The sequence below is a fragment of the Channa argus genome, chromosome 18 (genome assembly GCF_033026475.1).
Source record: "Channa argus isolate prfri chromosome 18, Channa argus male v1.0, whole genome shotgun sequence".
Taxonomy (NCBI): domain Eukaryota; kingdom Metazoa; phylum Chordata; class Actinopteri; order Anabantiformes; family Channidae; genus Channa; species Channa argus.
This window is the reverse complement of record NC_090214.1, coordinates 8,883,375-8,909,206: the sequence shown is the minus strand read 5'-3', so window position 1 is coordinate 8,909,206 and position 25,832 is coordinate 8,883,375. Positions and strand designations below refer to the sequence as shown.

The window sequence follows — 25,832 nt, the reverse complement described above, 5'->3', positions numbered from 1 at the left end:
GTCCAGGTGACCTATTGCAGCCCAAACCCGATTTGGATCCCTGCAAAAGCACCTTTGGCTTCAGCAATCATTCCAACCAACACAACTGGCTGTGTTGATTGGAAAGAAGTCAGCAAGGAAGCGAGTCTGGGTTTTTGCACTTTGAGCTTCTGGGTGAAGGTTGAGACCAAAACATATTTCTGTAAAAATGCAGACATGGCGAGGAAATGCTTCTAGGTTACTATTGTGGAGGTTCAGAGGCAAGCTGACATACATAACTCAACTTTCCAATGATTGAACGCAAATCGAGGGTAACTGACGGAGCTGCAGATGAACTACACGGCAAACCTACATCTAGCAGTTTTAGCATACAAATCATCAAAAACTGCAAGACAGATTTTATTTCCTCACTTACTGTCTCACTTTTATCACCTATTCCCTACAGTTTTGTTCTTGGATGAGCATGAGGGGTATTCAAATGACACACCAGACATTCACTAAACAGTGTTATCTGTGATGCAGCATAAAAATGACAAAATTAAAATATGTTTAAATCCACTGCATCAGTGGCTTCAGCTAAAATACAACCACAACAGATTTGCAGCCAATCCTCTTATGTCTCCAGGAAGATGTCTCCTCTCTTTGCTCCTCTGAGCATCATTAAAATAACTGATTTGTTTTAATGATCCACTGTATCACATATACTCTAAAACAAAGAAGCTCTCGCGAATTGGGATTTTTCTTACTTCCAAATATCACAGCAGTTTGGTCCTCTGCAGTCCACACTGATGCTGCTGGTGGTCACATAGTGGCTCACATATCCCTCACGTGTGATCACGAGTGCACACTGCAATATTAAAGACTAAGAACATTTCTGCTGCTCGAACAAGCACCGCTTATAGAGAATCAGGGTGCCGCAGAGCAAGAGGCGATCAAGTGGATGAGTGGATGGACAGAAGGGAAATGAACAATCAATCTGGTGATAATGAATGCTGCTGATGTACTGGATGCTAATCTTTGAGCACAAGCATTATTTCTTCCATCGTTTGCACTAAACAAACAATAAAATGCGATGTCACCAGAAGAATTTGTCGGCCAAGGAAGAAATCTTTGGTATCAGTAAGTATCAGAGATAAGATAGTGATCACATTGATTATCTTGCAAGCTCATATCACTGTAGTTAAGAGAAAGTATTTTGTCATATTCTTATGGTCGTGATAGGGCAGAGGAATTAAATGGCCTTTAGGATGTGGTAAATACTCTACGTGCACATAGAGCACTGCCGCTGCTTTGTTGTGAGGTAAACTTGCAATTTCTCTAAAGGAAAATGGTACAAACAAGCCTTGCTCTTCTTATTAAATATAGCCTTTTAATGAGAAATAGAATATTATATGAAACATTCATTTGAAATAAGCTGATATAATGATCTCAACAGAACAGCAAAAAAGTACATAGGCAAGGTATTAGGTGTAAAAATCTATAGACATATCCATGGATACATGTAAGCAACACTGTGGTAGCATAATGTCATATGAGGAAATGTGCTTGTTGTATGGATCTTGCAAGTGATTAAAAACTAAACTGTAATGTACATTATGTTTTGACTTTATAAAAACAGTCATAAATTGTCATGAATCTAATTAGATACATAAGACATGGGTGCCCCGTACTTTGTGCTAATGTACCTAAATGGAGGGGCTTTTTTTTTTTGAAGTAGTCTCTGTGTTCCATTTCAATACTGTGTTATTTTATAATATTGTTACTGTAGCAGAGCATTGTTACTGTAACAGAGTTAATATTTACAGATATACTGTACAACAGGGGACCCCAAAATAAAATATCCACCATATATTCAGGTCATTCTTTGTCCGGTGGTCAGCTTCCCCACATGCACAAACCTGCTTGAAGATGTGTCCTCAGGAGCAGATGAAAAGTGTATATTTGATCAACATTTACTGTATGGTCTTAACCTGTGAAGAAAATTCTGTGTCATTCTTCTTTAAAAGATTCCCCCAGCGTTAAACATGTTAAAGGGATAGATAACAGGCACTTAATAATAATAATAATCATAATAATAATAATAATAATAATGTGGGAAAAAAATCACTTGGATACTCCAATGTTGATGTTGAACAGGTCAATACGCGAATGCATGATGTTTGTTAGGCAACCTTCAGCTGGTCAGACTCACTTTTCTTTATGGTACATTTCCTTCAGCATGCAAATGTTACAACAGCAATTCTCAGATAAGGACACATTTGCAAGAGTGTAAAGTTTTACCAAGTAAACATTAGCAGTCTAATTAGCTCAACATTCATAACTGGGCTTGATAAACCAGAATCACATCGTGGTACTTTAGGACAGTCACCCAGAGTAGGTGGTGTTTCTCTGTCCCGGAGCAGGATGCGATTGTGTGACCACAGCCACCATCTCCACCCGAGCAGATGCACTGGTCACGATGCAGTACATTTTACTGCTGTACAGCGACCTAGATGCCCTCTCTCTCCTTGTTGCTGCTGCGTACTTTAAGATAGGCTGCTGTTTTACTGGAAACAGTAGCACTGTACTGATAACTGCTCAGTTTCTCAAAGTACGCTTGCAGATAATGAGCTAGTACTCTGAAGATGATAAAAAAATTGATGAATGTATTGCAGTGTAGATTAATTTCCCAACATGGAGCTGACCCTGACAAGTGAACTTGGTCTCCTCATAATGTTTCTACACAAAACACACTGATGTAACAAAACATGACCTTAAGCTTAAAGCTCCAATATTCGACTTCAGCTCGACTCAAAAGTTACCCACTCTGCTCCTTCCCTGCTCTGTTATGCTCTTCTATCATCAGCTATGTTCTTCTGCACTCCCCACAGCTCTTCATAAATTAGCCATCATCCAAAGCAATAACTGCTGCAAAACCTTTCAAGCAGAAATTGTCTGATTGGTTAGAAGGACATGCCTCACTCAAACTCAAAAGATCTGACTCTGGTATGTTAACGGTTGGCTTTGTACACCCACTTACCACCCCAGCCCCCTCCTTCTTGTGGCTCTGCTTCCATTAATAAATGCTCATTCAAAAAATATATTATGCACTGGTCTGAATAATGCTGAAATGTGTACTTTTACTAGCCAATACTCTACAGACACACAATCATGGTTCTAATGAAGCTAATATAAAAGTTCAATCAGAAAGAGACACTCTATGTCCACCTCCACCTCCAGCTCAATCAGCTGACTGTTGGTGTCTCTCTCAATTAACAAATTCATCAGTTTCCCCCACAGCCTCAGCAAACCAATCATCTTATATCTGTCAAACTTTAAATCTCTTCCTGTCCCTGTTGTCCTCCTGTCCTTTCAGTGCTGGCTGGTGCAACTCTCCTCCTCCCCATTATCCGCCAATCCAGCAGATCAGCGCTGCTTCGGTCCTCGTCAGGCTCCCCGATCCCTACTAGCCTCTCCTCAGCATCCCCTCACCTCTGCCTTGAACTACCAATGGCTACCAAAACACTGATTATCAGTAAACCATTTTGCAGACTACTGAATCATCTGACATTCGTTAGATTTCATAGTGACACATGATATGTACCAAGGTGATCAAGTTGTTATTTAGACTGCATCTATTAAATGTTAATAAAGCTTCATAAACTGGACCGACAGCAGTAAAAAAACACAAAAAAACAAACAAGAAAAACCCACAAGGGAAAACACTAAGACACAAAGCCACACGTGAGACATTTTTGCTTACATGACAAGAATTTCACACAGACCAAAATGATTATGTGACACTGAAATGCGCAGCTGCATCCTTTGCCCTGAATTAGACCATTGTGTTTAAGAGGTTAGTTAAGAAATGCAAAAGTTTACAGTTTGTTTTCACTCAGGTGATTCCTATAATAGAAATATCTGCTTACAGTTTACAGAAACAAAATTATTACAACCAAAATATGAAGGCAGCCCAACTACTCTGAGATACTGGCCGACATAAAAAAAACAACAGAGGGACACAACTAGGAAATTGTGGGACTGACTTGTTTCTCTTAAAGCATTGTAACTGGGCTGGCCACTGTTAATCTAAGGACTTTTACCGGAAGGTGTGTGACTGCAGCAAATCTGAATTCTTATTATTTCGGTTAAAATCTCACCCATGTATGTCCAGAGTAACAAGTGTGAGTACATGAAAACGGGTACAAAACGTCATTAGCAGTACATTTCAACATTGGACTACCCAAATGAGGAAAGTGTGACCCAAAACTACATAGGTAGTGTTTCATATTTCCATTGATGATTGACAGTGATAAACAAAGTTGCAGCTCTCTTGGTGTTTCCAGCAACATGCAAAAGAAGAGTTACATTTCACATCGGGAAAGTAAAGCACATTTTTTACACATGGTCATAAAAAGTTTACAGATTAAACACTGTCAAAAAGGTTTTAATATAACTGTTTCTTCTTCTTCTTTTTTTCTTTTCTGTGGCACAACGTAGAAATTCAATGGCTTTACGACACATTTCCTATCCAACATAATATACCTTTTCTTAGTATCTGCCTTTTTGCTGTGCTCTTATCTGAAGTCAACAGAAAAAATAAAACAAAGAACATACAAATGGGACATGTTTTTCTTTTATGTTATAAAGTACTAAGTGAGACAGGGATGAACTTTACGTTTTACTTTATGTCTACCTCAGGGAAGTGTATGGCTTTAAGTTGTCTCGCAAATGTGCCTGAATGATGAATGTTTACATTTTGCTCTTGGTGCTGAAAAGCTTCACAAATCAGCAGTCACAACATGTACATTTTGCAAAGCTGTACAAAATAGCATTGATTGTTAAATCTTCAGACCACAATATTGCACTCACGCACCAGGAGGTACTGCCTTGTGAAAAACACAGCTTGAATTTCAAACACGGGAAGAAGCGCTCCAAATGCAAGATTTAGCTTAGACTGGAGTCAGTCGCAAATGACACATTCAATTGACAAACAGCAGTAAGCATCAAGCCAAAAAAAGGTATACGTACAATTGTGCGCACACACATACACACATTCACCCACATATATATGTATATATAAACAGCTGGCTTTCGTCATTTGAATTGACTATCCATTACTGACCTGCTGTGTGCCTTATGTGCCAGAACAATGACAGAGTGCCGCGTAACTCACAAAGAGCAATGCAGATCTGCTGTGGGTTTGAAATGTAATAAAGAGTCTATAAGTAATGTGTTGACTACTTACTCACTAGGGCTATTTAATCCTTACAATGTATAAACATTTTAATATTAAACTGTCCGTTTTGTCTGAAATATTTTGCACATTAGCTGAAATAAAATGATATCTGCTCTGCCCTTGTGTTATGTTTTTATTCATTTAAAAATGTTTTTTTTTTTCTCAGTAAAGAATGGCAGTTTCAGATATAACCTTTGATCCCTCCGATTAAAATCAAGGCCTCTTTTTCACCAGTACGTAGATTTATATTTCCTTTTTTTCCTCTCTCTCTTTAAAGTTCTTTTAGGGAATGACAGACATGCTAGGACAAATATGATACAGTCTTTATAGTGGTTCCATTAATCTTCTTTATCTGCCTGAAATGCTTTTCATCATTGCCTTTTTCCTTTTTCTCCTTAAGAATTATGCTTACAAAGTTAATATTACATCAAAAGGCAGAAAAGGTCCAAAAATTAAAAAGAGAAAACAAAGATTAATATCATAGTTCATTTGTTGGGTGTTTGTGTTTAGTTTTCTGTCTGTATGTCAATATCACTATGTTCAACAGAGTTTAGCAGTCAGATGATCTGATTGTTTTAGTATCTCTGTGCTGTACATGTCCAAGGCATGATTTACTCGAATCATCTCACTGTTGTTGAGCTTGAGCCTATGCTTTAGCATACAAGAGAAGAGGTCCAGCTGGGGTTTGCCAGGTGCAGAGGGAGGGGCTAGGCGGTTAATCCGATCCCTAATGTCCAGTAGCAGGAGCATGACAGATGAGGATGAGTAGAACTGAGTTCCCTGTGTGTACGACTGGTTAACCTGCTGAACAGCACTGCGAAGTAGGTCTGCGTTAAATCGCAGGCTGTAGCCAAACACTTGGATATCAGATATTTTTATGTAGATCTGGCGCTTGTTGGGGTCTGCAAGATCCACGGGACCCTGTCCTGTGTCATTGCGTAGGCCAGTTGGGATCTTAGCGCGGCTACGCAGGTAGATGTGCACCGTCTCAAAAAAGGTCTTCCACCGGTTACCGAGGAGCAGTGTCCAGTTGAAGCACTGCGAGTTCTGCAGTCGTACCTTTTCCCATCGTGGATAACCATGTTCGCCAAAGGGCATGCTCCAGCCTTCCGAGTGGCTACCACTGAATGGGTTGACATAAACAAAAAACATGGGGTCAATACTGCTATTTCGCATCTGACAGATCTTCATCGACAGACCAATTATCATGTGGAGGTAGTCCATCCGGTTTTTGTTACTTTTGAGAGTCAGGGACATGCGCTTACGCCATCGAGGATCAAAAAAGGTCTCTAGGCGAATCTCATTACTGATGAAAGTAGTATGAATATAGAGTCGCGAATCCATTTTCTGTAACAGGTATTTGAGTTCTAGGTCCTGAAAGTCCAGATCAGTTTCAAAGCTGATGAACTGCTCACTGCGCTCCGAGTCTACATTCTGGGGCTCGCAGCGACCACGGTACAACTTGTAGCCCTTGTTGCAGGAGCCGCATTGTGAGATGTTGGCCAGGCTGCACATGGCACAGCTGTTGTTGCCACCTATGACACATGGGATCGGTCGCTGACACAGGGTGACCCCTGTGTGACAAACGCATGTTCTTTGGCTCTCCAGGAACGTCCCCCAGAAGCCGTTCTCATTGCAGTAGAGGAAAGATTGAACCCTGTTAAGCCACTGCATGACTGATCTAAAGTGGAGAGGAGAAAATGGGATGCAAGCATTAATAATGGTCAGGTGACAGTTAAAAGCTATAATTATCCTCATTACACAGGATAGTTCTCCATAGCATACTGTGATATTTTTTTACCTTTACATTTTCATTCATCTATAGCGGGTTTCTATTACAGACACACTTTGTCTGGTTTTGAATTATAATTGTAATGTAACTAAATACTTTGGAAAACTTTCCAAAACATTTGACATTTGACAACATGAGACAAAAAAACAAACCAAAAAAAACCCCAACTCATCACTACTTTTGTGGGCTGGAACTTACATTTGACTCAACTGTAATAAAATTAGAACTTAAAGAGGTAAAAATACAGTGAAAATAAAATCCTTGTAAATGACTGACAGAAATACATATGGAAAACAAGTAGTCATAATTTCTTCTCTCTGCAACTGGGAGGAATTAGACTATTTCACTCAGGTGGGAGGCATTACTTTCTATTCTTATCTCGTCTCTTGTCTCTCCATTTCCCCCTCAGGCATCTTTCCATGTCATCTTGACAGTACTGGAACTTTTTTTTGTACTATAGGATGTGAATACTGAATTCAGAATTTTCAAAGGAGAGGGCTAGTTTAGGTTACCTTGACATGTTAATGAACCTAAATGACTTTGCATGCTCAGCAGCCAGTGAGCCCTCGAGGTTTAAACCTAAAATGAGCCCACAACAGATCACCTATATAAAACAATGGTTTGAACCTTTTGCTTCGTCCAAAATGGCTTAAAAAGTTCCTCGCACCTGCTCCCAAATATGTATAAGTATACATACTCTGTAACAATAAATATTACACTTACGTCTATAATAGTGAACAGGAAATATTTCTGTTTTCTTGTGTTTAAAACTTAATTTGACTCTGATTGTTCACCGTGTTTGGTAAGGAATAAAGGTAAAACAACAAAACTGCAGAGTGCATAGTAAAGAATGAAAGAAATAACTCTATATATTAAACCACTTTAAGAAGTGAAACTGGCCGATTCAGAAAAACTTACCTTCAAATTTAAACGCCCTCTTTTGAACAAATGTTTAAGAATCATCAGCCCTTAAATATAAACTATCCTCAGGTAACATATGCATGTATATTGTTTTCTTGTACTGTTGCTACACTATACGCTTTTTTTAACGTTTACATTTTATTAAATGTAAATGTTTAAATGTTTATTTGATGAGGACAGTGCATATTAATGAATGTAGTCCTCGAAAAAGTTAATAATAATTTGGTCTTTCCAAGACTTTCTCCATCAACATATTCCCATTAAGACTTAAGTGGTTTTGCAATAAATAGATATAATATTTGGATGTGTTTTTGTGTGTGTGTGTGTGTGTGTGTCTCATGTGCTCATTTGCAGTCCACTCATAGTAACTTAACCATGAGATTAATGCAAAGTAAAAACAGGTTGGAAATCTAATCTAACGTACATTAGATTGTACATTATATTGTTATGTATGAAATCACGCTTTTAAAATAATTTCACACATAAAACTTACAAATAATTAAAAACAACTTGGTGAACCATAAGCATGGATGTGACAAACAGGATGTCAAACAATTTAAAGTAGGATATTGCAAAATACACACTTACACACAAGTTGTGTTCAGATTTAAAATGTTTCTCAAATAAAAGAGAATGGCTTTACAGATGCCACAAACATGAACAATTTCCATTATTTTTTCAATGGTTATCCATCATTTCATGTGATACAGACGTGGCAATAATGACGCCCCTGTTGAATTTATTCCCAATAAATGTTGAAATATCCTGTTTAAACTAGTGTCTAATGTTCTATCATATAGCTGCCTCCCTCAATAACTACTGGAGTGCATCACACAACAAGGCTTATTTTTGTCTTATTTGTTTCAATCTAAAGTGGTGGCCCAGCTTAGATTTGCCCAAGGAAATTAAATGAATACACTGAAATGGACACCATTTGTATTTGTAAATTTGATAACACTGTGTTTGTAATATGGCATCGAACAGGCTCAAATTCAGATGACACACATCATAGCTCCCTCCTATGTAGGAGCAAGGAAAAGAAAAGACAGATAGAGAACATCAGAGCAGGGGAATGGGAGCTGCTGCTGAAAGAAGCCCGAAAAGACCACCACATGGGTAACACAAATTTAAAAATGGTATCAACGGTAGTGTGAGAAAGACCCATACTACTGATAACTCAAGGTGACAGGATATCAGCAGGATAAAAATACAGTAAGTGTCAACTCTTTACTGGGTGTATAGGCAAAATTGTTGGAACAAATAGGAGCTTTAATTGTAGATATAAACAGTGTCATGGCAAAAATCCACCGAAATTAGGCCAAAGTAATTTATCATATGGGAGGTACATTTATATTTGTAAATATGCTCGACTTTGAACATGAATAATTAAAGCCCATGCATAGCCTGGATGCAAATGATTTGGCTGGAAGTGATGTTACTTCATATCTGTCACTATTAATCATTTAGACCAAAGACAAACTGCTATGCTCATTCTACTTGAAGCAAGATGCTATACTCATTACAGGAAATGCAATAGCAAATCCAATATAGTTCAGCTATAAAGTTTCCACACTGTTATTGCAGTAAGCGTCCACAACAGGGATTTACGATGCTTGTAATGAATGGATGCCTTGTGGATAGATAAACCTAGAACAATGATAAGGTGGCGATATGCAATCGTAATTATAACCAGTCAGCAATGCATCTGGTGCCTGGCTTCCATTGGCTGATGGAACTGTCTTTATCGATTGACCTTATATAAAATGCAATCCTGAAAGGGCAACTTGAAGTTTACATTATAACACCTGCACTAAGTAAAAACGAACCTATGCCTCTTTAATTTAATTAAGCTGAAAGCATAATAGAACTGTTCATGTGGATGGCTTGTTAACGCCGTACAAAGGGTCGCTGTACTGTATTATCATGATTATTATTATTATTATTGTTGTTGTTGTTGGACACAATAAATCAACCTAAACTAAGAGGTCATTGTTTCATTGAGAATGTATTATCGTTGCATTCTCACCTTGATGGCTCAACACTCTCTTTACTAAAACAGATGTTATGATCTTGCCGAGGCAATAAAGCATCACACAAGTGTTAAAATTAAACAATCGCACAGAGACAACCTTCTTACAGCATCAACTTGGGCAAGATTATCCCACATGAAGTGCTGTAATCTACACCTCTTCAGACACTGAACAGAGCTGAACAAACCCTCACAAACACGATTGTGCACTTTTTGTTCTTTATGAATGTCCTGTATTTATTCATTTGTCTTTCATGTGTCGATGTTCTGTGTTTCATTAAAAAAGTTTAATGGTGTTTAATTTACAGGGTGCTTTCACTTCGTCTTCTCTGTTATCCTAGTTACATTGCCTTTCCTGTCAGACACATGCACTCTCCTCTTGAATGTAATAGATGTTTATATGCTAAAAAAGCAAGGTAATACAGACCCCGATGACCAACTATCTCTCCTACTTGTTGACACAGAGCTGCATAGTGATCACATTTCGTTTTCCTGGATTGTGTTAAAATGACTAAAGAAGTAAATGAACGTGACTCTCACAGCGCCTCTCCAAGTGGAAGTATGCACAGTAGCATGTCGATGACAACGTCGTCCTTTCCAGTGTGCGCCTGATGCATGAACTGGAGGGGATCCAAACAATCTCTCACAAGAGATCGGGCCTGCTGTCATTTAGACGCCTGGTGTGCCCATCTTTGGCCACTGGGGCCAAGCAAGATGTTTTTCACATCATCATCAGCACACTCTGCAGTCTCACTGACAGGTTGAAGATGTGCTGGAAGGCCTCCCTTAGGTGGTTGGCACACACCTTGAAAACACTTGGGCTGATGCTTTATGGTCCTTCAGCTTTGCTTCAATTCCCTCATCCTTTTGATCAGCTGTTATAGTCTGCCCACAGGGGAGGTGAGACTTGGAATCCCTGTTGGTAACGGGGGGCACGTTTCTGCGTTCGGGGACGAGGGAAGAGACAGGTTCTCCACCGCAGTATAACGGAGTATCTGACTGATGTTTGCGTGCAAACTCAAAAATACATAGTGAAACACAACCCTTCAACAATATAACTTTAATTCTGCTCAAATAGTCAGATTTTCAAAAACACCTCTGTCTAAGTAGGGAAGAAAGGTATTTGGTACAAGAATTTATACTCACAAAAGCATAATAATAGATATACAGTAGCGGGAGGAAATTTTATTTATGACCCATGTGTGAGCCACTGTATTGACCACTTAGTTCCACTCACGCATACAATAAATGCTGAGCCTACTCGCATGCATACAGAGGTGAAAACAAATAGGTTCTCCATCTGATGTAAGGCTGTCTCACAGAAGCAAGAAAATAAAAATGCTGCTCTTATTTCCAGTCCCATCAGGCACCCTTGATGCATATTCCATGGAAGAGAAAGCGCATACTGTGGCTCTTTGATAACACTTCAGAACAAACCTTTGCCAACTCTCACACACAAATGTGGGTGTGCTTCTTTTCTGACAGTGACAGTTGACAACTGCTCATTTTGAGACCACTTAAATGAATATCTCACATATTCTTCACTACACTGCACAGTTTTAGGGGTGTTTCGTGAGGCGGCCGGAAAACTTTGCATATTTTGCATAGTGTTTCCTGATATTTGCGAGAGTGGACGGGGAGATTCAGGCGGCGCTAACACCATGGCACATCCGCAGCAAGGCTCTTAAGCTGCGGCTGCAGTAGGTGGTGACAGATGTGTGCAATGACCTATCAGGAAAACTCCCACAGCTACATTTTCTTTCCAGACTGCAATGTGAAATACAGGAGTGAGCAAAAGTGCTTTGGGCATGTGCAAGCCTCAGCAATAAGTTGACTTGATGGACAGAAACAACAGAACTATAGGTTGAAATATATAATGGATGACATCCTAACCATGCATGCTTCAAGAAGCAAAATAAAACTCCTACATAATCTCAGAGGAGAATTTTCCTTGAAAGGTATCACTTTTCGCATCTGCTTTTGCAGCACTTTTTAAAACAAATACCCAGAAATATCAACACCGAAGAGAAGCACCTTTGGCTGACATTGTTGAGTAAATCCACATCTAATTTATATCAGTGTGTGGAGGTTGTGTTTCCACCCACCTCTCCCTAGGCATCTGATGGTTGGGATTGTGGTGACAACGGATGCTGAGGCCAAAGAGCTTGCGGGCTGTACGCTGGATCTTGAGTCGCAGGATCTCCAGAGAACTCTGAAGGAGCCTGTAGCGAGCCTGTAGGTCCCAGTCACTGCCCCACAAGAGATGCACACTGCTGATGGGCAGGAAGTGTGTGGAGGGCAGCCTCTTCAGGAAGGACTTAAACTCATCTGAATGCCAGAGGTGGATGGCGAGAAAGAAGAATACAAAGAGACATAAAGTGGGGAGAGAATGTGGTGGCGTGATGGAAAAAGTGCAAGAAATGAAATATTATTTTTGCCACAGTAATGTAGCTAAACAGTCTGGGTAAAATTTCAAACAAGCAGTGGCAAAAGCAACAAAAGACTATTTGCAGGTCTAATGCTGAGTTATCAGGCCTTTTAGTGTGTTTCTCAGAAGAAAGCTTTTAAAAAGCAATGCAAAATAGCCTTTTTTTAAAAATTTTGTACTATTACTGACAATACAATGCTGCTTTGCAGAGAAATTAGACCCTCAGTGCAGTGAACACCTCTTAGTCTGTGCCCCCACATACAAGAGCAACAAATCCGTTCTCTGCAGTGGTGATGATTGTCCTTATGTTCCTCTTGCTGCCTCTGATAATTCTTGTTTGCCTCCTCCTCAGACAATCACTAAGCTCAGCTCTCTGACCCTTGTTTTCAACACTAAAGTAGCTGCAATTTATTTTAGCAACAATAGGCATGAAGATATTACTAATACTCTGACAGCAAATACACAAAGATAAAAAGTCTTTTATTGGCTGTGTTGATTAAGAAAATACAGAGTCATGACTCATGAGTATCTCATTATCTCTGAAGATAAATTTAAGCACATCATCATAAATAATAGAGTGAACAATTTAATGGCGTAAACATCTATTTAGCAATACCAGCACACATGCTGAAGATCCCTACTCTAATGAGAATCCACGTTTTCTTTTTATGGCTATGGTATAGCAAAATTACAAACTATACACTTAAGCCTAATGTGTAAAACCTCTGTGGTTTACAATATTGTTTGCGGAGGGAAAATAACATAAACATTCTTGCGAGAATACAACCCAACTCTTAGTGCAGCAGATCCCCACATTCAATACATACAAAGACCTGTACAATTTGCCTGTACCCTCCTACAGACCTCTTCAAAGCAGTTTAACTGCATTAACCACAGAGTTGAGGGCGTTTTTGCAGCCACAGCTGAGAAATGTCAGAATTTCCTCCACTTTCCTCCCAGGCATGTCAGAACATCATTCCTCCTTTCTTCAAAGAAGCCAGATTCTGTCTCCTCCCCTGGTTTGAACTTGCCATATTCCTCCACCCAGTTTTCACAGATGTCAGGTACCTCCTCTACCCTTTTCCTAGAAAAGCTGGGCGTGTTCACCTTTCAATATTCAAAATTGTGTGATTCTCTTACCAAAAAAAAAAAAAAAAGACCATTATCAAGTCACTCTGCAGTACTAGTTCAGTTGTCGGAAAGTTATTTCACACGAGCACCAAAGCCTTTTAAATCAATGTCATCAATTCCTTCCAAAGAGTCAACATAGTCCTCTCTTATCACATGTCACCCAGCACACATTTCCCACAGTGAAGCCCCACTTTACATGGTGTTTGGGCATTTTCTGTATATGTAGAACATCATTCATTTTGAGACAGCTGCACAATGCACAAGTGTTTGATCGTAGAGCGAACTCGTCTGCATTTGTTAGCCGGTGGTGATGTCAGTCATGGTTAATCCTTTCTTTTAAAAGCAACTTACAAGGCCAAAACGTTTCTCCCAGGAGTCTTTTTACAGGAGTTATTTGACATAATTGCTATGCACAGAAGAAAAGTGTCTTCACTGAATACATTTCATTGGAATCATAGAGCTTTGGTAACATATCATACAGTACATCTTCAATCAGAAATGTTGCAAAATGCGTATACTGTGTATGTATAGATATTTTTTTCTTCATTTCTTTTCTTTTATCGCTGCTTAATTTTAACACACACTTTGTGAGTTTGAACAGACTAATTTTTGTTATAGAATTAGCAGAGAACACACGTCCACAATGTTCGTTCTACAACCCACACAACATTGTTCTAAGGGCAAATCTGTGCTTTGCTGCTTATGACTGACATGCCCAAACTGTGGTGTTATCACAGTGAATAACTAGACTCAGGCTCACGTAAACTTTCTTCTCCAGGCCATAAATGTATTTCTTTGTTGTACACAGGTTTTACTGGGACACTTTTATATCATATAAATAATAGATAAACATGCCTTGCCATGTAACAAATGGGCATTGGTCATCTATTCTTTTGCTGTCTCCTTTTGTGTTTGCATTTGCATTTAATAAAAATGGAAAACCACGTATGAGAAATTCAGTATCTGATAAATAAAAGTTGTTATACTTGGTGCATTTTAATACCTACTGCATACAACAAAAGGAACCATTTTTCAATGCAAGTGTTTTTGAGGCTTTGCTTCTATCCAAAAGCTTGGTTAAGGTTAAGAAGAATTCACCAAAGTCGTTAAAGAAATTCCAAGTCTACCAAAGGGTCAGAGACAGAGTGTGTAGTCTCTTAATAATAAAGTTTTACATGACCTCAGCCTTCACACAATGAAAGTTTCACACTACTTCTGCAGCCATGAAAAGTTTTTTCTGCAATGATGTACATTTAGCAGTGAGTGAAGAAGCTACCAAACTGTGTCTAAATATCTTAATTAAGATTGCTTGTCATTTTTGGAGTTATTGCCTTAAAAGCTGCCAAAAATATTATACCACAATTGTCATGGCAGATTGGAGAACTTTCCAGCTTACCAGAGCTCTCAAAGTCTTTATAAGCGGCAGCCCATGTTTCAGACATTCCCAGCAGGGTGTTCTCCATAATCTGGATGTCAGTGATAGGACAGTTGCATTGGGGATACTCCTCGGCACACTGACAGATGCACTGGTTGTTATGGCACATGTACTCTCCCTCTCCATTGCACATAATGTAGCTCAGAGCTGACTGGACAAATTTCTCCTGCAGGTACTCTGGGAAAATGACCTGAAGACCTGAAAAAAGACAAATGGGAGCGTTTAGTAAAACCGTGATAAAAAAACAAAACAAAAAACAAATCTCCAGTGGATGTGTTAACTTACAGTTTACAAAAAAATGACAATGGCCTTCTTCCTTTTTCTTCACAGCAGCTCAAGATATAAAACATACTGTATGTAGTATAGTGAATGATTTTCCTAACGTTTTTAATTGAATGTATATGACTGGCACATGGCTGACTGCTCCGGCTTGGTTGCTTGTAGTTATAGGCACTTTTAATTATTCTAAAGAATGTGCTTCAAAGCTTTTCGGTGTTCAGAGTGAACTGTCTGTCCTGTGGTGGGTCACTCAGGATGTGACAGCATATAGCAGTGATTGATGCCTGCTCTTTTGTGCTGTGTTGGTTAATTCAGCACATTAGTTGTTTTCCCTTTTGTGCATTTTCTTGTGTGCATGCAATTTACTGCATTGCCATTTATAAATTAGCGTGTGGTTTGTAAACCCAATTATACACTAATGGCAATAACTGGATTTGTAATGTAGCAGCCAATTCAGGACTGAACCTGAAAGTACCTCTTCACTCTCGCTGCTGACAATGTATTTATATTTTTTACACTCCAAGCCTCACCCTGGGGATCTCATAGAATCCAAGCTTGGACAACAGTAAAGGATTTCTCTTCGGTCCAGGCCTGGGAAAACAAATCCCCAGCTCTACAAGCCACTGGATTGGAAAGGAACTAAATAGTTTTTTTTTCTTTTCTTTCTTGTTTTACTTGAGCATAAACAGTGCTTCAGCAGAAAATATGCAACCAGAAAACATTTATTGAATGACTGCATTTTTTTCATTAAACAATTATTTTCAGCCGAGATGAAAACTGTAGTTCATTTATGCAACACTGACAAATTTCTGTTCAAATGACAAGTAAAGTAAGCATTTAAGTTCATACTGCGGACACACTGTGGTCTAAGTTAAAAAGCATATATGGAGTTTAATGGTATATTCATGTTGATGCCAAGGCCCCAAGCTAAAGTCAAACCTGTATATATTTGAGAGGTGAATATCATATAAACTAACTTTAACTAACTCTCCTTGTAATGTGTGCCTCTTTACCTGTACCTCATCAGTCAGTTCCCTTCTCCTCTTCACCTCATCAGAACCACTACCCATCAGCGATGAAGGGAACAGATAGAAAGGAGGGATAGGGGAAGTAAAAGGGATAGATAGATCATGTCTGACCACAAAAGGGTTGGGTTGCACTGGGCTTTTTTTCCCATCAGGCCTGTCTGCGGCCCCTGGATCCAATATTCATTTAGCTTGATGTATTCCTGGGCTTGAAACTTTAATGTGATTTGTGGGAGATTCCAGATGGCAAGTTCACGGATCAACGCTGCTCACTGACAGTGCTGGTGCCAGCGGCCGGGTGAACAATAACACAGAGTGCCTCAGCCCTCCTTCTTTTGTCTAACCATACCTCAACCCCCACAGCCATACAATCAACACAGGTATGCACACACAGATTGTTTTTTTTTTTTGATATCAATGTGTTGGTGCACAGAGATTGCTGAAAGAACCATTTGGGATGCTGACATTCAGCTCACAACTATCAGTCTTGCAATCTCTTGTTTTCTCACAGTGATTCTGTCTGTTCTCTTTCCATCCTTTTCTCTCTAGTCCCCACTCTGCCTCTGTACACATCCTGTCGTCTTACTTCATTACACTCAGTCATACGTCCACCACACTCATGCGAATGCCCTTTGACTCGTCCGCATTCATCCTTTGGCTTTCATTCACTCTATCAATCACTCTCCTCATTCCTGTTTCTTCACCTCTCCCGCTCTCCTCTATATTCTCAACTATTGGAAATTTGATGTCTTGTCCTCCCACTCCAGTGTAGAAATGATGTCATGCAATGAAAGTAAATCCATCAACATTTGTTAGTGCGGTGGGGAATGCGTAAAAGAATTGGGTTCCTCAGGCCAAAAATGAAATGAGAAGCTAATCAGAGTAAAAACATTTGTCTTTATGACTTTCCCAGCTTTGGCGTTTTAATGCAGTAACATGTGAAAAGGCTGAGAATGACCGGACTATAGTGATATGGTTTCAGTGGCTCTGAGGCAGGTATTTGTTGAGGAAAACACTGGAAGTTGAAGTTGGGAGGCACACTTACCATCATTAAAGAGCTGCTGATGAAATGAAATTGGAATTCCCGTGCAGCCATTTGATAACCTCCAACTTCATGCTCTGTCAGTGCACATAATTCCTTGCAACCCCCATGCCTGGCTTGCTCTAAATAAATAGCACCTCAAAATGGCAGATAATCTCATTGCATACATCAGAGGCTTATACATTTTCTTCACGTACATTTGAGGATATAGGCCCTCAAACATTCCATGAATACTAAAAATGGAGACTCTGCAACTATGGCTTTGCCTTTTCATTACATTTCTTTCTAGAGTGCTCTATTTTTACATGGAGATAGACGCGGAGTGCAGGCCACAACTGAGGCTTGTAACTGCCTTGGCAAGCAGTTGCCTGCTTAGTGCAATGCCACGCTCCGCCTCATAAGTTACAGTTTCATTAAAGATTAATTGACCATTGTGTGGCCGCAATTTCGCAAAATAATCATTACTTAATCCACTGGTGCAATAAAGTGCATTACTTCAATGGGGGCATTAAATTACCATTGGAGGTTATCGTTGCAGCCATGATACAAAACCAAAGACCTTTGAACTGAAATATTGCCTGTTTTACTCATGCCCACCCCTGCCCTGCCGATCCATAGATACTTATTACAGAAAGGGGGATATAGTTTTAAGATTTGCAGCAATGGCCCATTTCACACGAGAGCTCCTCTTTCACAAATATGAGGTAAAGGTGCAGCTAAAGCAGCTATTTATCCACTTTTCATTTCTTTGCATAAAGAGCTTTAGGTGTCTGACTGTGTGTGCTTGTGTGTATTGGGCCTGACAGAGGATAACATGTTCCACTGGAGCTATTCTCAGCTCTCAGAATATGTTAGCATTTTTTAAAGTTCTGAATGAGATGTACTTAGCATTCAAATAGATAATGTGTTGCTGTGTCTGTACCGAGTAGATTATCGTAGATTATCATAAGTGTTTTAAGCACTTCAGAAGGCACCAGCTTTTGTTGTCAAACAAGTCTGTCGACTCCACTTTTTTCATCACAATCTTATTTAAGCATTTGTGTGCAGGAATAATTGTTTATAACAATCTGACCGAAAATCTTCATTTCAAATATCATTTTATGTCCTAAGTACAGGCTAAAGAATGCACTTCTCCCTTGAATGTTCTGCATTTTGATGACACATGAATATTTAGCCATGCATCCTTTGAAACATCAAAACAACAAAGAAGTGGCAAATCCCATTTCCTAGAACATATTAACACACAAATGACTGCATATGCATCTGTGATACGCCCCACTGTATCTGTGTGAAACAGAAAACACTTGTAGAAGACAATGTGTTTCACACAATATCTCTACACAATGTTAGCTTTGAAGAAATTTATTTATTTATATTGGTAACACAAAAAGGGAAACATGTATGCAGGTACAGTAATCACTGTAAAAGCATGAATTACATATAAAAATGTCTTGGCATTCAGGGCTTGCTGTTCATGCCTTGTGAAAAAAAGGGGAATTGCTGAAATTGCATGTTGAGGCAATTGCTGGTCTGAGGAGGGCAGGCACACTGGAGCGGTAGGCGAGCGTTTCTTAGTGATGAGTTATTGTGCTACACACTAAACACAGACTCACAAGTTGAATCAGAGTAAAATAAGTTACTGGTGACTTTTATTTTGCTTCCTCTGTGTGCAATACAGTGGGGTGAATATAAATGTGATTATTATTACTATTAATATTATTTTAAATAATGGCTTCAAAGTGTTATTGGGAACATATTCCACCAATGAATATTAGCTTTGTTGCAAGGTATGGTTTCAGCATGCAATTAGAGATGTGGTTGCTGTTGGCTGCTTATGCTCTTCAGTTGCACTGTTCAAGCTGTTCCATCATGTGTTGCCACGTGTCCCTGCACAGCAAGAGCATTACGGCCTTGGCTGATGAGATTTGTAGCAGTGTCACACATCCATGTGCATGCACACATACATTCATTTACAAGCACACGTACAGTGTAAAGTGTTTTGCAGGCTCTCGCGGAAATCATATGTTTTACATGAACCCTTGAGAGGGGGAGGAAAGATGTGTGACAAATTCTGACATTTCCATTTCAGCTATAAAAGCCACAACTGCCCTCAAAGTGTCAAGTTGTGCTGTATGCACAGATGAAATGCCCGAGTTTATCATAGATGTTACATGAAACATCTCTAAATACATAAATAATGTTAATGCATTTGTATGGGGAAACACATTTTGCTTCAGACTTTGCTAAAGATAAACATTCTGATTCATAAATAGTTTTACCGTATTTCAAAACTGGGAGCCCAACATGACACAAGCTAAATCTTTTATGGGTTTGTTATCTGTACTGGATCTTAACTCAAATATGTTTTGTTTATTTTTTCTTTTTTTCTGTTCTTTTGCGTGAAAGTTGCTCCTAGTCACTGTCGTGTCTGTTTTTTTCACCCAAGCTTTTCTGTTCTCATTTTCGAGAACAGCATTTTTGGGTTTGTCTGCAATAGAACTTTGTTTTCAGGTGTATGGTCCTATCAGCTTAACTGTGTAGTGGACTGATAAGAATATTACTGTCCAGCAACTCATAATCAAAACTGTTTAGTACTCATATTGGTACTCTGTATCAGCAAATATTCAAATGGAAGTAATTGTACTTTGTCTGGGAAAAATTGGTATACTGAAATCCTGAAATCCTTTACTTAAGTAAAAATACCACAATATGGACATATTTTCCTACAAGTAACAATACTGCATTTAAAATATTACTTAAGTAAAATTATAAAAGTATTAGCCTAACATTTACTTGAAGTACAAAAAGTAAAAATAAGCTTTATTCAAGCAAATTTCACATGAATAATGGGATGTGATTGGATTATAACTGCTGATAAACCAAACATAGATTTGTCACTTTAATGCCACAGCTGGTTGCAGCATAGGTTTTGAATCCATAAATTACTGTATAATTTGGAATACTTTGAATACAGCTAAGGACCTATTGCATTTCACCTCTAGGACCAATTATTTAGTTTTATTAATCAGATTCTGAGAAGTAACTAGTAACTGTATAGTTTCTAAATGAATGCAGTGGCGTACAGTGTCTTGCAAAAGTATTCACACCCATTTTCCACCTGATGTCACTTTACAACCACAAATGTAAATTTATTTTATTGGGATTTTATGTAATAGACCAACACAAAGTGCTACATATTTATGAATTCAAAGGAATAAAACGTTTTACAAATAAATATCTGAAAAGTGTGACGTGCACTTGTATTCAGCCTCCCTGAGTCAGTACTTTGTAGAACCACCTTCTGCTGCAATTACAGCTGCAAATGTTTTAAGATATTTCTATACCCTCTCTCTGCACATCTAGAGGGCCAAACTTCTTCTTTGCAAAATAGCTCAAGCTCAGTCAGATTGGATGAAGAGGGTCTGTGAACAGCAAATTCTAAGTCTTGCCACAGATTCTCAATTGGATTTAGACCTGAATGGGTCATTCCAACACATGAATATGCTTTGATCTAAACATTCTATTGTAGCTCTGGCTGTGCGTTTAGAATTGTTGTCCTGCTCCCAGTCTCAGGTCTTTTGCAGACTCTAACAGGTTTTCTTCTAAGATTGCCCTGTATTAGGATCCATCCACCCCTTCCCATCCATCCATCCCATCAGTTCTGACCATCTTCCCTGTCCCTGCTGAAGAAAAGCATCCCCACAACATGATGCTGCCACCACCATATTTCGCAGTGGGGATGATGCGTTCATGGTGATGTGCAGTGTTAGGTTTTAGCCACACATAACGTTTTGCATTTAGGCCAAAAAAGTAAAATTTTGGTCTCATCTGACCAGAGCACCTTCTTCCACATGTTTGCTTTCTTCTTGCCACTCCTCCATAAAGGCCAGATTTATCTAATTGTTGTCCTGTGGACAGATTCTCCCACCTGTGCTGTGGATCTCTGCAGCTCCTCCAGAGTTACCATGGGCCTCTTGGCTACTTCTCTGATTAATGCTCTCCTTGCCCGGGCTGTCAGTTTAGGTAGACGGATATGTCTTGATAGGTCTGCAGTTGTGCCACACTCTTTCCATTTTCAGATGATAGATTGTACAGTGCTCTGTGAGATGGTCAGAGCTTGGGATATTTTTTTTTTATAACATAACCCTGCCTTAAACGTCTCCACAACTTTATCCCTGCCCTGTCTGATGTGTTCCTTGTACTCTCATTTTTCTTTTCACTTTACAATTATGTGCCACTTTGTGTTGTCTATCACATAAAATCCCCGAAAAATACATTTAGGTTTGTGGTTGTTACGTGACAAAACGTAAAAAAGTTCAAGGGGCATTAATACTTTTGCAAGGCACTGTAAAAGCACAATATTTGCCTCTGAAATGTGAAATTGAAATATGAGAAAGCAGAAAATGTAAACACTAAAGAAAAGTAGAAACACCTAAAATACTTTACTTGAGTAAAACACTATTAAAACACAGACAATTACGAAGTTGAGTTGGTCAGACCTAGTTGGTACCAGGCTTCTGCAGTCTGGCTCAGTTGGTGCTGAAATTTGGCAAAGAAAATTGTTGATGTGTCTGTGGTGTGTGAAAGTTATAGTATTTAGTTTTAAGATCCATTTACAGCCAGTTGTTCTCACAGAGATGTTCTTGAACATAGTAAATATTTGCAACTGGCACTGGTAACCACTGATGTCAACACCAGAAGAGACCTGCAGTAAGGTACCTGCAGTAACTTTTAGACTTTAGCACAGACTTACCATTCACATGGGATTTGAAAGTGTATTGTACATACAGTACCTCCAGAACTTCCAGTCGTTATGCATGTTTCCGACTCTCATAAATTAGGGACCTGAGACAGTTGGAGGAACAGTCTGTTGAAAGTTTGAGCTAGTTGTTAGGTGCGTCTCCAGCTGTGCACCACTGCACACAGACTTACAACAAATCATCTGTACTGTTTAAAAACAATTCCTATTATTGAGTTTTGAATAATGCAAGGGATCTTACTAAATACAAAAGAATAAAGTAAAGAACCCCCCCAAGCAATAGATGAAAGGATCTGTCCGCCAGGGGAAAAAAACTGTGGCACTTGCAGAAATGACAGCCTGCAGCTGGCAAGAGTGTATGGAGGAAAAAGGAGATTTATGGTCATGCTGGCTCAAATGGAAACTCACTCTTGATTGACCACTTCCAATTGTAAGCTGACCTCCAGGTTAACATGGAAAGATTTCATCAGGTAGGGAGGTTTCGGCATGTAGGGAAAAGTGAAAAAAATGGGTGCAGCCATCCATCTTGAAAAACGACCCGTCGTTATCAGTTCTCTGGGCAAAAAGGACGCATGTTTTCATAAAAGAAACAGTTGCTCCGGTCCAGTGCTTGAGCCTGTCCATGAGGTGGTTTAATACCTCAGAACACATCTGTGACAGTTCATGGGATACAACCCAAGTTACCCCATGATTTCTAAGTATCATAAAATAAATATTGATTTTTTAGTTTTTTGGTTTTATATTGTTCCCAGGATTTACGGGAAAAACATAAACTGAAAAAAGATCACAATTTGTTTTGTGTGTGTGTGAAAGGAAGAACTGAGAGAAAGATAATAAAAAGTACCTGTGGGCTTATTGTTGCTATTCCAACAATTTGCTTTCCATGTTTTGCATCAACATATCTTCTGTAAATTATTCCTTGGTATCCAAGGATGTTGTGCTTACAAATATACTTTAGTTTCCAAATCAATTCTTCTAAAGGTCCATTGTTAAAAACAACTTAATTGATTTGTATGTTTGTTTGTCTTCTCGAAAATGTTTACAGCATTTTCACTTGAAAAGAGGGACAGGCATTGGGCGACAGAGCAATGAGTATCTAATTCATCACTCTCCGCACGACTTGCCTACAGGGCCAGTTTAATTTATTTTCACTTCACCACTTTGAAAACTGTTGGCTCAGGCTATTCTAACATATTCATAAATCTTCCAAGATAGGCTCATGGCTCTTCCAAGATAGGCTCTTGAGAAAACCGGAGAAAGAGGAACGAGAGAAAGCATGTGGTGGGGATTGAAAGAAGCAAATTAGTTTGCTTTTGTTTTGCTGCTAATTTATGACAGCCATATTGGAGGTGATTGGGTCTCTGCAAGGTAATGGCTTGTGGAGGTTCCAAGGCCTTTTATCTTTCTTTGACCCTGTTAATATATGAAACCACTCTGCAAATTTCAAACGGCAGTATGTGTTTGTGGTGGATATCAAATTACACCGCAAAATGTCAATCTTATGCCTATAATAAAAGTCCCTGTTGTAGCCCTATTTAAGAAAATACCGATTATACAATACCAATTATAATACTTAAAGGAATAGGAGAACATTAGGATGTTAAAAAGATACTAAATATTCTTTACAAAACGAAAAACGAAATTTTCTTCCTATAACTTGGAGAATGGTTAAGTAAACAGTGAAAATCCTGACCATTTAACTACCACATGCTAATTCCCTCTTTCATTTAATTCTCACCCTTCAATAAGCTATTTTTTACTTCTAGGTCCCAGCAGAGGCAGAAAGTGAGAATCCAGCCAAAGTCAATATTATCAGGTTTCTAAGTGTTAGCCTGGAGAGAGGACAAACAAATAAAGAACAAATTAATGTGGGAGAACAAAAGTGTATTTAAATCCCAAGTGTGGTAATGTTAAATGGTGCAGATCTTTTATTCAGATTAAACTTAAGAGAATAAACAAACCCGGCTTCTTTAATATGTCTATATTCCAATGAGTCACAGGAACCATTAAAAATTTAAGAGTGGGTTCACATTTATGGCTTTTGCTGCAAATGCAGAATTTGACTTCAGTCCAGCTGATAATTTGTGACACAATGGGTCAATTATATTATGTTCAGAGTCACTAGGGTGTGCAAGGTTATATTGTAATTTATGTTGGGTGACCGAAGAACACAGTGTCAGGATCAATGAGTTTCTCTTGCATGGCCACAAATAATCTCTGCCAATAAAATAACCTGGTGCCTTCATGTACCCAAGTTGACTGCCAATGAAAGTGTGTATTTAGCATGCAATAAGATCCAAACAAGCCAAAAATGTAAAACCGAAACCTCCACAGTCATACTAAGTTTAAGCAATGCAGTTTCACGTTCAATAGATCAAAGCTTTGTTAAGTCATGCATGAAATCTAATGTGAAAAAACTGTTACAGTGTCATGTTTAATTCTGATGATTGTTGGGGGAAGAAGGGGAAAAAAGGGAGAAAGCACAAGGTGTTGATTAATTTGCCAAACATTTTACAAAGCAAAACACCAGGAGGGAAGAGGACAGAGTTTGGGCTTTAATGGGTAACTCATTTGATGTCAGATTTCACTACAGCATTCTAATCTAAATCTAAGTGAAAGCAGAGGGAGTATCCAGGGAGTGTCATATCCACGTTGTGTTATCTGAAGCTCACAGCCCCACCAGCTCACAAAGAGCAGACCACAGGGGTGAGAAGGAGAGGGGGAAAAAAAAAAAAGACACATTCTTCTTAGTAAATTCAGTTATTTTGGAAAGACAGCTCAAAGTGTCTCCAGGAGAAATTTGACCACAAGTAAATTCCCTAGTTTGCTTATTTTCATGCCATGTTTAATTTAATCCAGAATGCGGTCACAGCCCATTCTAAAAGCTCATTTTGCCAGAGCAAATCACCTCAAAATGCAGTAAAAAACTGTTTGGCTTAAGGTTTGTAATCAATTTCTTGTATTTCTTTTCTCCACCAAAGTTTAGCAGTTATGTATATGCCTTAAGGTAAAGAAAGTGCTGAGGTTTGGAATGAAAAAATAAAAGTGAGAAAAAGAAAGGCATGATTAAAAGTTTAATTAGAAGAATGAAATAGAGTGGGTTTTCGATTACTGCATCCTAGTTGTAACTCACATGGTGCTGCATACTAATATGACTCCCTTATTTAATTCATAAGCAATTAAAATAGCTTGTCTAAATTTGGGTTTTTATAGATTTATTCATTTCCCCCAAAAATGAGAGGTTGAAGTAACAAACACTGTTGCTCAACATTTAAAGATAATAAAGTTAATGTTGTGGATCAACCCTGTCTCCTAAAAATTATGTTACTATACAACTAAACTGCAAATCTGAATATGAATATGATGACATGTAATGTAAATGATGAGTTGCAAATACGCTGAACATATAAATGAAATGTTAACAGCCAAATTTAATCACGTTTGCAGTATAGTTGTATAGGAACTAAATATTTGAGAGAGGCAGTGTTGAAATAGATAAGTGAGTGACATGACTTTAGGCACAGTAAATGCCACACAGCCATAATGAAACAAATAAAGATCAAGCTTTGATTGTCAAAATGTAGAAATAAAAACAGTTCGGACAAAATGGCTCACCTTGGCTTAACAGCAAATGCCTTCAGTAGCTTGGGAGATCACAAACACACACACTCACACACACTATCGTACTAACTGGTTCAGGCAAACAGAAAAATGCAGCAATATGCACAACGCTGTATGTGATTTTGCCACTGCACCTTCTAAAAGTGGAATTGAAAATTTGTTTGCAGTTTCTT

The 25,832-nt window shown here is 38.7% G+C and overlaps 1 protein-coding gene across 5 annotated transcripts in view; it reads right to left on the bottom strand.

Moving 5' to 3' along the window:
* Positions 1-1,326: 1,326 nt before the first annotated feature.
* The window catches only part of brinp1 (bone morphogenetic protein/retinoic acid inducible neural-specific 1), a 104,858-nt gene continuing 80,352 nt past the window's right edge, over positions 1,327-25,832 (bottom strand). For 3 of the 5 annotated variants that reach the window (XM_067484508.1, XM_067484507.1, XM_067484510.1), the window contains 3 exons: positions 14,895-15,131; positions 12,045-12,267; positions 1,327-6,878 (listed from right to left, as the gene is read on the bottom strand). In XM_067484508.1, the coding sequence (XP_067340609.1) occupies positions 5,738-6,878; positions 12,045-12,267; positions 14,895-15,131 (1,601 nt within the window). In that variant the 3' untranslated portion in view covers positions 1,327-5,737. The remainder of the gene's footprint in view (positions 6,879-12,044; positions 12,268-14,894; positions 15,132-25,832) is intronic. The other 2 variants (XR_010911603.1, XM_067484509.1) reach the window with 2 other exon arrangements.